The sequence below is a fragment of the Sorex araneus genome, chromosome 5 (genome assembly GCF_027595985.1).
Source record: "Sorex araneus isolate mSorAra2 chromosome 5, mSorAra2.pri, whole genome shotgun sequence".
Taxonomy (NCBI): Eukaryota; Metazoa; Chordata; class Mammalia; order Eulipotyphla; family Soricidae; genus Sorex; species Sorex araneus.
In genome coordinates, this window is record NC_073306.1 from 24,076,454 (window position 1) to 24,091,171 (window position 14,718).

At 39.1% G+C, this 14,718-nt stretch overlaps 1 protein-coding gene across 2 annotated transcripts in view; it reads left to right on the forward strand.

Moving 5' to 3' along the window:
• EPS15 (epidermal growth factor receptor pathway substrate 15) overlaps positions 1-14,718 on the forward strand; it is a 152,668-nt gene that overhangs the window by 134,117 nt on the left and 3,833 nt on the right. Inside the window, exons 22-24 of one of the 2 annotated variants that reach the window (XM_055138076.1) lie at positions 7,280-7,356; positions 9,779-9,941; positions 12,955-13,145. In XM_055138076.1, the coding sequence (XP_054994051.1) occupies positions 7,280-7,356; positions 9,779-9,941; positions 12,955-13,145 (431 nt within the window). The remainder of the gene's footprint in view (positions 1-7,279; positions 7,357-9,778; positions 9,942-12,954; positions 13,146-14,718) is intronic. The other variant, XM_055138077.1, reaches the window with a different exon arrangement.

The following is a 14,718-nucleotide window of genomic DNA, read 5'->3' on the forward strand; positions in this document are numbered from 1 at the left end:
AAACAGTAACAACAAGTCTCACAGTGGAGACTTGTTAATGGTGCCCGCTGAGCAAATCAATGAACAACGGGACGACAGTTCTATAGTGTTCTAGTTTATAAGCCCTGTTATCTGTTTTCTTCTCTGACTCTATTCTTTGGGGATCTCATCTAGTTTCATGACTTCACCAGTATGCTAATTTATATCTCTGTTAAAATCTTTTCTCTAAACTCATATTTATATGCTCATATGTCCAGCTATCTTTATACATCTCCACTTGAATAACTGATAAATAAAACTAGTAGTATGTCTCATGCCAGACACCTAATCTCTCCTCACAAACCCTGCTTCTCTTACACCTTTCCCTCATCTTAATAGTAATTTCATCTTTTAACACTGTTAAGAAATAAAACCTTAGAATTGTCTCTTACTCTATTTTGGACCTGTCGTAATCAAACTGGCTCTTCTTTCCAATTATATCCAATGAATGCTTCACAATACCTCACAACATCATTATTCCTTTAACTTGTTTTGCTTTGGCCACACGGACTTTCTTGCTGTTGCTTAAATGTAATGTGGTGTGCTTTGGGCCCTTGGCCCTCAGCTATTCTTATGCTTACACTGCTATTTCTCCAGTCATCACAGTGATCTCCATTACCTCAATCAAATCGCTACCAAAATATTACCTATTCAGTAAGGCTTATTCTGACCACCCTATTTAACAGTTCACAAAGCTACTGTGCAGCCCAGCATTCCTACTGTCCTAGTCTCTACTTTTCAAGAAAAAGAAAAAGGCTTTTTGTGGGGGGGGGAGGAAATTTTTTGTTTTCTGATTTTGGACCACCCCTGATGATGCTCAGAACTTACTCCTGGCTCTGTGCTCAGGAATCACTATTGGCGGGACTCAGGGGACCAGATAAGGTGCTGGGGATTGAACCTGGGCTGGCTATGTTCAAGGCAAATGCACCAGTCACTATCCTATTTACCCAGCCCCACTTCATAGTAGCCAACCACTAGAAGTGATCTTGAGTGGGGCTGTCGGGGAGAGAAAGAGAGAGGGGAAAAAATAAAAGCCCACATCCTCAAACACCAGGCTGAAAGGGTAGATTTATTGGCAAAGAAACAGTTAAGTTGGGAAGGAGTTTAACAGCACAAATCCATAACCCAGCCTTCTGAAAGAGGAAGTAGGGATCTATTTTTTTTTTTTTGCCTGATAAATATAGGGTAATGTACACATTTACTAGTTTCTTAGGAAACTCAGTTCGTATTTCTGAGGAAGAATAAATACTGGGCATGTGCAATTAAGGAAATACAACAAACATGCATGTCAGGTATAGAAAATGGCATAGAAACATTAGGGATGTATGGATAATAGAGAGAAATTTAGCGTAGAGAAATTCAGGTTGAGGAGGGCCCACTGCTAATCTCCTCTGACCAACATTCTCCAGCCAGGGATCTGGCAGGGCTCTTATCAGTTCAGAAATATTCTTTAGGGGCTGGAGCGATAGCACAGCGGGTAGGGCGTTTGCCTTGCATGCGGCCGACCCGGGTTCTAATCCCAGCATCCCATATGGTCCCCTGAGCACCGCCAGGGGTGATTCCTGAGTGAAGAGCCAGGAGTAACCCCTGTGCATCGCCGGGTGTGACCCAAAAACCAAAAAAAAAAAAAAGAAATATTCTTTATACATCAATGCTGACTCTGCAGTTTGTTAAGCTCCATCCAAGTGTGAGCCACCAGTGGTGTGCCAGCTTCAACATGTTAAAGTTCTGTTATGGCCCAATTAAAGCCAAGAATGTAACAAGGAAGCTTCTCCCAAGGAGAAATTGTCACAACTTGCCAACAACAGGCCTTGGGCCAGTCTGTTTTGGCTTAAACTCAGACAGTCCTTCTAAGTTATGGGGAGAAAGGGAAAGGTTGCAGAGTTACAAATAGTTTTTGACAGTTTGATTACAACTTACCCCTTCCATTAGAATATAAGCTCCATAAGTAAGTGGGATTTTTGTAGTCTTGGATACCAAGAACCTTTACTGGTGTGTTGGGCATATAATTTTACTGAATAAATGGATGAATCTCTTTTTTACCTTATAGAGCTTATAATAGGACTCCTATGGGAGGAAGCTTGTTATTTATTTCATTCTTTTTTAATTATAATAAAACTGTGATTTACCAAGTTGTTCATAATACAGTTGTTTTATGCATTAAATGTTCCAACAAAAATCCCACTACCAGTGTGACCTTCCCTCTACCAATGTCCCCAGTTTCCTACCCACCATCCATCCTTAAATCAATAAAAGTTAATTCGTGATCATTTTTATATCTCACAATGGTACTACTAAAGTCATTGTTAGAGAGAGAGAGGAGAGAGGGGGGCGTGGAAGGAAAAATGGGGATATTGGTGGCAGGAAATGTACACTGGTGAAGGATATGACTGTAAAACTGAAACCCAATCATGAACAACTTTGTAACTATATCCCACTGTGATTCACTAATTATTTTTAAATTCTGAAAATAAAGTCATTGTTTGAGAATGTATTGGGCTGGTTGGTGCTAGTTGAGCCCTCTGTGTTGTTGTTTAGGCTCATTGAGCTTGGTGGTCTTCTATGCAACATTCCCATCTGATTTGCTGTGGTCCTACCGGACTGACAGTACTAAATTTGGTACTGTGTATGCAGCCGCATGGTCCAGGAGCTATGGAGCTGGAGCGATTTGGTGGCTTGGCAGTTTGATGAGGGTCAGTTTTGGAGCTAGGCCGTTTCTATGTTAGAGGGTGTTGGGTGTGACTGTGGGCTGCTGTGCCTTCACCCATGAAAAGGAATCTATCTGCTCCCATTCCAAGAAGGCCCCAAGGTTATCGGTCCCGTTCATTCTACCTGGGAAGATTTGGGAGCATTTTATTCTTTTCAAGATTAAGTGGTGAAACTGGGCTGTTTCTCTGCCTGTAAGATCCTTTTATTTTATTCTGATTAATTTTTTAATATTTTGGCAAAATATATAGACTATAAAACGGATCATTTGAACCATTGTGTGTTCTGTAGCCATCACAACCATCCATCTCCAGAACTTTTTCATCTTGCAGAAATGAAACTCAGGTTCCATTAAACAGGAACTCCTCAGTAATACTTTTCTGCTCAGTTCCTGACAACCACCATTTACTTTCTTTGTTTATGAACTTAAGTACTCTCAGTAGCCTATCTCAGTGGTACAATAATTGTATTTTTTGTGATTGGCTTATTTCACTTGTGGTAATGTCCTTATGATTTACCCATGTTGTAGAACTAGAGAATATCATGCTGAGTGAACTCCATCAGAAGGAAGGGATGGATACAGATTGATCTCCTCATATGTGGAACTTAAAGATATACAGCAAGATAGTAGCAAAGGTCCAGAGGCATTTAGACCTATAATTATAACATAATGGGAAAACTTACCCACAGAATTGAGTTGGGGTGTTGGGTGAGAGGGAAGGGTGTTGGGGTCCTTGGGAGAGAGAGGACTTAAAATTTTTTTAAGATTCCTCGATTTTGTAGCTTGGATTGTAATCACCTTCCTTTTAAAGACTAATATTTCATTGTCTGTTTATACCATATTTTTTATTCATTCTTTAATAGACATTGCTCCCACATTTTGAATATTGTGAGTAATGTTACTATATGCAACTAATATTTCATTGTTTGTTTATACCATATTTTGTTTATTCATTCTTTAATAGGCATTGCTCCCACATTTTGAATATTGTGAGTAATGTTACTTATACTTATGTACATAAGTATAAAAATATCTAGTCAAATTCCTGACTTCAGTTACTTTTGTGTGTCTATTGGGTGTTTATATATCTTCTTTGTTTATATATCTTCTTAGTCCATTATTTTAATCTGGTTTTTAACTTTTTGTTGTTGAATTATAAAACTTTTTATATATACTCTGGGTATTAATGCCTTGTGAGACCTGTGATTTACTGATTTTTTTTTTTATTCTATGAGTTGCACAAAACTTTTAATTTCAAGTTCTATACTGTTGCCTGTTTTTAGTATTATACCCAAGGAAGTGTTATTAAACCTAATGTCATAATGCTTTCCTCTGTCTTCGAAATGTTGTAGGTCTATTATTTGGGTCTTTGACCCATTTTGAGTTAATTTTATATGTAAAGTAAGTTACTCATGACACTATTGTTTCCTTCAATCCTCTAAATCCCTGTTAGTCAGCCTTGAGCCTGATGGTTTCTTTGTCAGTGGGAGTAGATGAGAAAATTAGTGAATGAGTAAATTGAAGACCAGTTTTGGAAAGTGACCTATTTAATAAGACTAACATTTATGCCCCAGATTACAGATGAATATCTCTTGTATATTTTCTCTTATCTTGAGCTTCGTTGTCTTATTGGTTGTGACTTAGATGTTTCTTCCTCATCTCAGTATTCTCTGGTAAGAGTCCTGTAGCTAATTTTTCTTTTTGAGTCACACCTAGTGATACTCAGGGGTTACTCCTGGCTCGGCACTCAGGAATTACTCCTGGCAGTGCTTGGGGGACCATATGGGATACCGGGGATTGAACCTGGGTTGGCTGCGTGCAAGACAAATGCCCTCCTCACTGAACTATCGCTCTAGCCCCAGTAGCTAGTTTTCCTTATTCCATGTTGATGGGCTGTTGATCTCAGAAAGAATATTTTGTTTGGAGAATCTTCATAGATAACTGCTTTCAGTTCCCATTTTATTTCAGTATTTTCAGCAAACTTGACTTGTCACTGTCACTGTCATCTCATTGCTCATCGATTTGTTCGAGCGGCCACCAGTAACGTCTCTCATTGAGAGACTCTTTGTTACTGTTTTTAGCATATCCAGTATGTCATGGATAGCTTGCCAGGCGCTGCCGCGCGGGCTCGATACTCTCGGTAGCTTGCCGGGCTCTCTGAGAGGGGCGGAGCAATCGAACTCAGTCAGGTTGGCCGCGTGAAAGGCGAACACCCAACCGCTGTGCTATCGCTCCAGCCCATATTTGCCAGATCTTGCTCCAGGTCTCAAGACTATAGTGAACTGTCTATATAAGAGCTAGTACAGGGGCTGGAGTGATAGCACAGCGGGTAGGGCGTTTGCCTTGCACGCGGCCAACCCAGGTTCGAATCCCAGCATCCCATATGGTCCCCTGAGCACTGCCAGGGGTAATTCCTGAGTGCAGAGCCAGGAGTAACCCCTGTGCATCGCCAGGTGTGACCCAAAAAGCAAAAAAAAAAAAAAAAGAGCTAGTACAGCAGAAATAGACAGTAAACAGATGTATAATATGTCAAGTACTGATGAATACTGGTAATTAAATCAGGATGTAAGAACTAAAATTCTTAAATTTTAGTGAATTGCTTAAAGTGAATCTTTGTCATCCACATCTCTCCAAATGGCACACTAGTATGTTACAGTCTCAAATATGTAAGAAAAGGTCTGCCAGATGGGAAAGATGCTAAAGAATTATATTAAAATATTGGTGAAGGTTATTTCTGATAATGAGATTATGATGATTTTTTTTGTTATGCATTCGTGTATTTTTCCCAAAGTATTTATTACCTTTATTCTTGGGGTGAAGAGGTCACAGTTGTATTAATGTCACAGTTAAATTTAAAGCCTGATTTTTCTAGCATTTGTATGCATTAAGAGTAAGAAACCACCCGTAATTATTTCCCACATTCCTCATCAGATATCTCGCACACATACAGTCTAAACAAGTTCACATTCATTAAGTCCTTCTGGCTTCTAGATAGGCCTGTTGTTTAACACCAGCCATGAGAAGTATCTCAGAAAATTCCTGCCAACGTCTTAATTCTCCAATTTGGCAAAAGTAAGCCAGGATACATATTTCCCCCATTGTTTGGACCAATGCTATAGGGGGCATATTTTATTCTGATGAAATATAGGGAAAACTGTAATAAGCTGTATCAGCATATTCTTTATTTATAAATGTCATGCCTCTTATTAGCTTCTTTCATAATGTGTCCCTCACAGTAGTTCAGTCAAGCCTCACCTGATTCAGCACTGTTGCCACATGTATTTTGACTTGTAAAAGCTCTTGATTACAGTAGAAAAAAAGCATAAAGCAGATTTTTCAGTCTCTCAAGTGAAATGAGCCCATATTTCCTAATTAGCCTCTGCCAAGTATGGGAGTATCTTTACCCTGTTTCAGCTGCACCTCATCTGCTACAGAACAGAGGGAAAAGAGAGGAAAAGTCCAAAGCAGCACTTTTAAATAGGCTGAGCCTGAGCTGTGGGACTCAGCAGATAAGGCCCAGTGAAAAGGAAGCCGTTTAGTGGAAGCTTGAGATTTCCTGTCTTCCAGACCTCATCAGACTCAGAGTTCTAGTGCATTCTCTAAACAACTGATTTTAGGTATATTTCTATGTGCCCTCTTTACCTGCTTCCTTTACCCCATAACTGTCTTGGTGACAAAGCCAACAATTATACATATCTTCCTTGCTTCTCTTTTTGTCCAGGATATCTGTTTTAGAGGTTAAAGGCATCCTTTAAATATTTAAATAGTTAAGCACACTTTTGTTCTAAAATTGATTTGATGTAAAGATAAGATCGTTGAAACCATAGTACAGTGACTAAGGCTCTTGCCTTGCCTGCAGCCCACCCAGGCTCGATGCCTGGCAATCCATATGGTCCCTCGAGCCCGCCGGGAGTGATTCTTGAGTGAATTTCTCAGGAGTAACCTCTGAGCACTGTCAGATGTTGCTCAGAAACAAAAAATTAGAGTTGAGAAAAGAACAAAAACTTTTTTTCAGTGTTGCTTTGCTTGCTCTTCTTGCCTTACTTTCCTCTTTCCTTCCCAACTCTTTGCTTAGTTTCTACCTTCCTGTATCAAGCAGCAACATTCTAACATTCTTTGAGTTTATTGATATAGCCTTTATTCACTATAGATAAAGTCTATCTCAAAGGCAGTTCATTTCAGTCAAAGTACTCTTTTGGTAAATGCAATACAAGAAAAATTGGAATTAATGGTGCTAACTTTTTTAGTTTACTGACGTATTTATTAGGACTAGTTTAAGTACATAAGAACAATACTCAGCATATATTCCAAAACTGTAAACTCTTTACTTAGTTCTCCTTGCTTTTTTCGTCATAGAGGAATACATTTTGTGAGGATTGTCAGTGTGCTTGTTATCGTGTGGATTTGTTATAAATTTGGAAATTATTACTTGAGATTAGATCTTTTTCATTGTTCTATATATTACCAAGTAAAAGAAGCATGAATTTCATGACTTTGTTACAAAAAGTTTATGACTTTTTGCTCAATTGCATTGATTTCCTTTATTAATTTTAGCTGCAGACCCCTTTGCTTCTGTTTTTGGAAATGAATCATTTGAAGATGGATTTGCTGACTTCAGCACATTGTCAAAGGTAATCAGTCATTAGTGTGAAGGTAAAATACACTGTGTTTCCTTCAAGGGGTAGTTCTTGCTCAATTGTATGACTCTCATAGACACTGTACCTGATTTCAATACATTAGTTATAAGTATGATAAACCACATTGCCTAAAAGAAAAAAGTACCTGCCATAGAGGCAGACTACAGGGAAGGACACTGGGAATATTAGTGGAGGGATGTGGACACTGGTGAAGGGATTGGTGTCGGAACCTTGTACCCCTGAAACCCAATCATGAGTAACTTTGTGACTTTGTAATTCACAATTCACGATGATTAAATGTTAAGATAAATAAAAATTAAAAATAAATTACAGTAGGTGTTGCTTTCAGGTAGAAATGAAAGCTAAAATATAATTAAAATAGATATTTTCTTGCATAAAGACAGTGATGGTGATACAAGGCATTATAATCTTCTGCTGACTTTAAGAGTCTTCTCTCTTCGGGGGCAATTTTTCCCAGTTGAAGTATACTTCCCCCTAATGACTGGGTCAGTAGGTATAAAATCTGGCACTCATTATATCTTCTCTGCATTGGGTATTTGATCTAATATTCTGAGGCTGAGTTAGTAATATAAATAATCCATTACTTATTTTTTAGTATAGTTCTAGAGTCAGTTCAGGCAGTTGAGAAGAATGCACATTAAATTGTCTGTGTCATTGGTTATCACTTGAATGTTATTCTCACCTCCACCCCATTTCTGTCAGGAAACATTTGACAATATCTCAGAGCATGTTTGGTTGTCATCTGGGGATGGGTATCTAGGTGCTATTTTTGTCTAATAGATAGAAACCAGGAATGGCACTAAATGTCTAGTCCCTTGCAATGTGGAATTGCATTTAGTCCAGATATCAGTAGTGCTACTGTAGAGAAACACTGGCCTAAGTAGATCAAAAAGGAGTGAACCTTGGGATCAGGGAGATAGTACAAGGTTCAGGGGTGCACACTCTGTGTATCAGGAGTTTGACTCCCAACTCTTCATGACTCCTTGAGCACTACCCAGCGCTACTGGCCTTCGAGGCCTTCGAGGCCTCTGAGCACTTGTGGGTGTAGATTGGCCCTTCACTGGCCCTGTGGTGCCACATCAAAATGCCCTCACATAGAACCATCTAACTAGGTTGACTCTCACTGGGAGTGACCCCTACATCCTCTGAACACTGTTTGCAAGCTCCTCCCCCCAAAAAAAGGAAGAATAAATCTTATATTACTCCATGTATCAGAAAAATAAAGTCCGTAGGCCCCTATTCAGACTTACTCTTCTGGAGCTAGAAAGATATTACAGCTAGCAGGTCACTTGCCCTGCACATGCCTGACCCAGGTTCAATCCCCAGCATCTCATATGGTCTCCCAAGCACTGCCAGGGGTAATTCCTGACTGCTGAGCCAGGAATAACTCCTGAGCAACTCCAGTTGAGATTTCAAAACTTAAAAGCAAAACAAAACACACACACACACACAAAAACTTTCCTTTCTGTGGGGTTGGTGTTTTGACTTATAAATTGACTTTCACATAATCTTTAATATTTTGTCATTTTGTTTTCTTTACTACTAGTGTTAAATATAATGGTACTATTTTCTCTTTAAAAATATTTTGGATAAGATACTCATTTGATAAAGGACGCACAGTTCTTTTCAATGGGACCTCAAGGTGTCAGAGAGATAACTCAATGGCCTGAGCGCATGCTTTGCATGCAGGAGGTATACATTCTGTCCGCATTACTGCATGATTTTAAAAGCAGCACCAAGAGTGACCTTGAGCATACAGCTGAGAATATTCCGTGAGCACTGCCAGGTGTGTCCACAAATCAAATAAATAAACTAAAATGGTCTATATGTGGTTTTATATTACTTGAAACTTGACAAATCTTTAATTCAGATTTGGCTTATTTTTCTTTTATTGCTTGCACTTAATAATTAGTGTTATCTTAATCACTGCTCATGTAGAACATTTAAGATACTTTAGTATAATTTAGATAATGTGGTTGCAGTAGTATTTAACCTTGTGGTTTTGTTGTTCAATTTACTTCACCACCATCAAGAAACAATTTTTCTTCATTTGTCTTTTTGGGTCCTGAATACAAAGATAGAACAATGGTGCTTTCATAATTGAAATAATAAGTGAGGCTACATAAGACTTAAGATTATTCTTCCAGGCACCAGAAGAATAGCACAGCAGATAAGGCACTTGCCTTGCACATAGCCAACCTGAGTTTAATCCTCCGAGCCCTATGTCGTTTCCCCAAGCCAGTCAGGAGAGATCCCTGAGCACAGCCAGGGGTAAGCCATGAGCAACACCAGGTGTGGCCCAAAAACAAGAGAAAAGAGATTATTCTTCAACCTGCTGCCCATCCATGCAGTTTGGTTGGTGTAATATATGTAACTGTATCATTTCTATTCGAAGGCCAACAATGAAGATCCTTTTAGTTCAGCTGCATCGAGCTCTGTCAGCAGTGTGGTCATTACAAAGAATGTGCTTGAGGAAGCATCAGTTAAAAATGAAGACATACCCCCAGCACTGCCGCCAAAGATTGGAACTCCAACAAGACCCTGCCCACCACCACCTGGTAGGAGAATCAGTATCTTTCCCGAATCAGTTAGAGGTCTTTTTGTGGGTGTGGAACTGTCATGTGTGATAGTTATAGAAATCTGAGCTTTCTGTGAGGGATCTTGCAATCAGAAAACAGCCTGCAGCCGGCACCTGTTCTGACCTCAGACACACTTGGAGGCTCAATTCAGTGCCCTCTCTGTCGTGAGGGGGCTGTCGAGAGTTGCTCTTGTAGCAAAAAGAAGTTGTTAATAGAAAAAGGGAAATATCAATGAAATGTCTTGCTCGTCGTGATCATTCCAACAATAATTTATCACACTTTGTCTTTTAAATAATTTCCATGAGACTCACTCAATGTTCCCTTCTATTCCTGCCAAGTGTGAAGTTTCTCTTAATTTTTTTAACATAAGAATATATGGCCTTTGTTGACATCCAGCATGTAGCAAGGAAGACATTGTTTTTCTTGAAGAAATATATGGCTTTACCTCACTTAACAAGAGAATCTTTCACTTTGTAGAAGTGATTTTTGGGGTTTCAGAAATAATTATAAAATTTCCCCCTTTTTTTGAGTTTTGGTTTCACTTTTAGCATCCTATAAAAGGAAAGGCATTCTGTTTGTTTTTTAGTAGAAATAGAGTTCATGAGAAGTTGCTAAAAATGCCATCCCCTAAGTAAATGCAGTGCTAGTTGCTGAATACACACATCTGGCACATTGTTGTTTTAATTACATACCATTCCTTGGTAAGTTTTCAGCACTAGTATAGATTATTATTCTTGCCTTTTCTTAATAGCCTCCTTATGGCATTTCTTGAACAGATTATTTTTCTTCGTCAAGTTAAAGAATTGCTTATAGGGACCAGAAAGATAGTACAGCAGTCTGGACTCTTATATTGCAAGCAGCTGAACTGGGTTCATTTCCCGGCATCCTGTCTGGTCCCCTGAGTCCCAGCAGGAGTGATCCCTGAGCACAGAGTCAGGAGTAAGCACTGAGCACTGCTGGGTGTGGTCCAAAAAACAAAAAAGAAAGAATTGCTTATATAATTATTAGTACTCAGTTATCTTTTGGAAATCAGATAAACAAGGTAATAAGTTCCTATCTTTCAAGGAAAAGTAGTTAGTATCATATACTAGAAGGTGGAGTTTTTAGAAAAAAATTTAAAACCATAAAAGGACAGGGCCACAGCAATAGTATAGCAGGTAGGGCGTTTTCATTGCACAAGGCCAGCCTGGGTTCAGTCGCCAGCATCTCTTAGGGTCCCCCAGTCCCCTCCAGAAGTAATTCCTAAGTGCAGAGCTAGGAGTAACTACTGAGCACTTCTGGGTATGACCCAAAAACAAACAAACAAACAAAAAAGCAGAGAAGAGGGGCCACAGAGTTAGTACAGTGGGTAAGGCGCTTACCTTGCATGCAGTTAACCCAGGTTTAAAACCTCAGTATCCAGGGGCTGGAGAGATAGCACAGCGGGTAGGGCGTTTGCCTTGCACGCAGCCGACCCGGGTTCAAATCCCAGCATCCCATATAGTCCCCTGAGCACGACCAGGGGTAATTCCTGAGTGCAGAGCCAGGAGTAACCCCTGTGCATTGCCAGGTGTGACCCAAAAAGAAAAAGAAAAAAAAAAAAAAACACCTCAGTATCCAGAAGAACATGACCCCTAACACACAAACACACACACTCACACTCAAACACACACACACACACACACACATTCTCTTTCTCTCTCATACACAGAGGCCAATCTGCAATCTGCGCATTTTAAGTTTTATTCCTATATGATGAAGTGAATATAATACACTAGTGCATTAGCAAAATCTAAGAATCTTCAGCTAAGTAACTATATCACAGTACAAAGGTCAAGGAAGAAAATGGATTATTGGAGAGGGCACTGAATTGGGACTTAAAGATTTAGTTTATAATTCTGGGTATCTTCTGACTAGCTCTATAATCTTGAGTGTGCAATTTCTTATGTCTGTGCCTGAGATACCTAGGCTGTAAGAGGGTGGCAGTGGGGGCTGGAGCAATAGCACAGTGGGTAGGGCATTTGCTTTGCACGCAGCCAACCCGAGTTCGATTCCCAGCATCCCATATGGTCCCCTGAGCACCGCCAGGAGTAATTCCTGAGTGTAGAGCCAAGAGTAACCCCTGTGCATAGCCAGGTGTGACCCAAAAGGAAAAAAAAATAGAGGGTGGCAGTAATTCTATTTTGCCTAGATACCCTTGGATCTCTTTTCTGTAAACTGTTGAAATAAAAAATATATACTGTTATGGTTTCTATTACCAGCTTAACGCATTTTATGAAAAATATATCTGGAGATGAGAACACCAATTCTAATGAGATTTTCAAGAAGTACTAAGTTCTTAGTACTTATAAAATCAGAGAATATGTTTGGAAATAGTGATGAGTTGATGAGCAGCAGTATGCTGTTATTCGGTAAAAGATTCGTTTTTATGTGCTGTCACTAAGATTTAGGCCGTAGACTTCAGTTTGAGATACTATAGATAGCAAAGCATGCATACGGTTTGTGAAAGTAATTTTTAGGGTTTTTTAGTGCTCAGTGTTGTACGTAGATCTAAGAAGAATCTGAAGAATTTTGGCATTTTTTCAAAGGTCACTTGACCTTTATGTCTCTAGTGGATAATTGATTAAAAATCAGGTTGAGGTTAGGTTATAGCCACAGAGCCCCTTTCTGTCTTTATTTTTTTTGTCATTCTCCTTTTTAAATTTTTCTTCTCTTTGGAACATGCTGCTTCTGGGTAAAACATTTATGCTTGGGGTTTAAAGTATGATTCCTTGCCCAACCCATACTCCTTTGCTTTTTTTGTGTGTGTTTATTTTTCATTTAGCAAAACTGAGCTGAAATGTATACAGGTTGAGTGTGAAAATTTAGGACAGATGGTTGTTGTGGCCTTGTAAGCCTATATTTACAGTGTGTTTTGGCAGCCCTAGTTCTTTAAACCCCCTGCATTCATGTTCTTGTGTGTTTGTGTTTGCCATATTTGCTGGTTGAGTTAATTTTAATGATTTTGATCCAGGGAAAAGATCCATCAACAAATTGGATTCTTCCGATCCCTTTAAACTGAATGATCCATTTCAGCCTTTCCCAGGCAGTGATAGCCCCAAAGAAAAAGATCCTGATATGTTTTGCGATTCATTTACTTCTACTACTACTACTTCCACTACCAATAAAGAGGCTGACCCAAGCAATTTTGCTAACTTCAGTGCTGTAAGTACTGTGAATGGGCTGTTTGGGGGAAAATATATTCCATCTGCAGTTTGAACAGTTTTCAACGATTACTTTGGAGTCTGCCAAATTTGTATCATTTTGACTAAGCTTACCAATGTAGTAAAAATGATCTTTATCCCCCAACCAAACCTCTGTCTGATTCTATTTTGATGGTTCTTTAAGGATTCCATTCACAAATTATTTTAATAGTTTTAGTTCTTGAGATACATACAAATTGTTTTACAACCCTTCTTGGTAACATAAGTAAAATTCTGACAGTTTTTATTTTGCAGATGTAGTTAAGAGTCATTTGCTCTCTGCCATTGTGTGAATAATGCCAGTAATAAGTTTGTGTATTTGTGGTGGTGTATGTGTTTGTGTACTGAGCTTTGTTGATTTCTGGAGAGTCGTCAGCTACTGTTTGTATATGAGAGTATAGGGGACAGGGTTCTTGAAATGGAATGTAAATCTCTGGTTTTATGTATTTTAAAACATAAATGTCAGTGGAATTACAAGAGCTAAATAATTTCACTTACTTATATAACTCTTGATTCATTACCCTTGTGTATTTATTCTTCATTCTCTCAGAGCTGACTGAAATTCATAGACTGGTAAAAACAATGGCCGGATGCTATGGTAATGGCATAGGCAGGGCACTGAGATCCCAGATGTGGTTGACCAGATATGGAGACATTATTCTGGAGGGACATAAAATAATGACATTACTGCTCGGATAAAAATAAGTTTGGGGCCAGTGGAGAGATAGTACATCAGGTAGGGTGTTTGCCTTGACACGCCCAACTCGGGTTTGATCTCTGCCACCCCATATGGTACCCTGAACCCCACTGGGCATAGTGCATGAGCACTGTCAGGAGTAAACCCTGAGCATTGCCAGGTGTGACCCCAAAACAAAAAATAAGTTTGGGAGGTGGGGGCTTAAAAGCAAAAATTTGTTTTCTCAGAAAAGTAAAATTCTCAGGCATATGACCTTCATTGTCTCTACCTGTCCCAAATATCAAAGGGTCTGTTCTGTGGGATCAGAAAGTCTTTTTTTTGGTCAGGTGTCTCCACAGTCAGCCGTGGGCCACTGAGCCAGTCTTTCTCCTTGCAGTCATTTATTACTAAAAGGAATAGGCAGGAATTCATGTCAACTAAGGCAGATAAGTAGACTGAGCTCTTCAACTTTGTGCTGTAAATTTCAGTTGCTTCCTGTGAATGTGAAGAAGGGGAATGTGAATTTTGTGTGTATGTATGCTGCTGTGGATCAAACACAAAACATTATACATGTAAAACTTGCAGTCTACCACTGAGTACTCCTCCTCGGCCCGAATATCAATGTATTGTATATTGGAAAACAGAGTATCAGAATCATATTGGCTTAACTTTCATTAGGTGGAATTTTATTTGCTTTAATTAAGAATTTAAACTTTCCCTTTATAAGAAATTATAATCCTTATAAAATAAGCCTCTGGCAGATTGTAATACCTGGCAGTTTGTTACTACCTTAAAAATGATTTCAGAAAGTCAAAGTCTGGTTGGAATCATTCTTGAAAAATAGCTAAACCACTGGGTG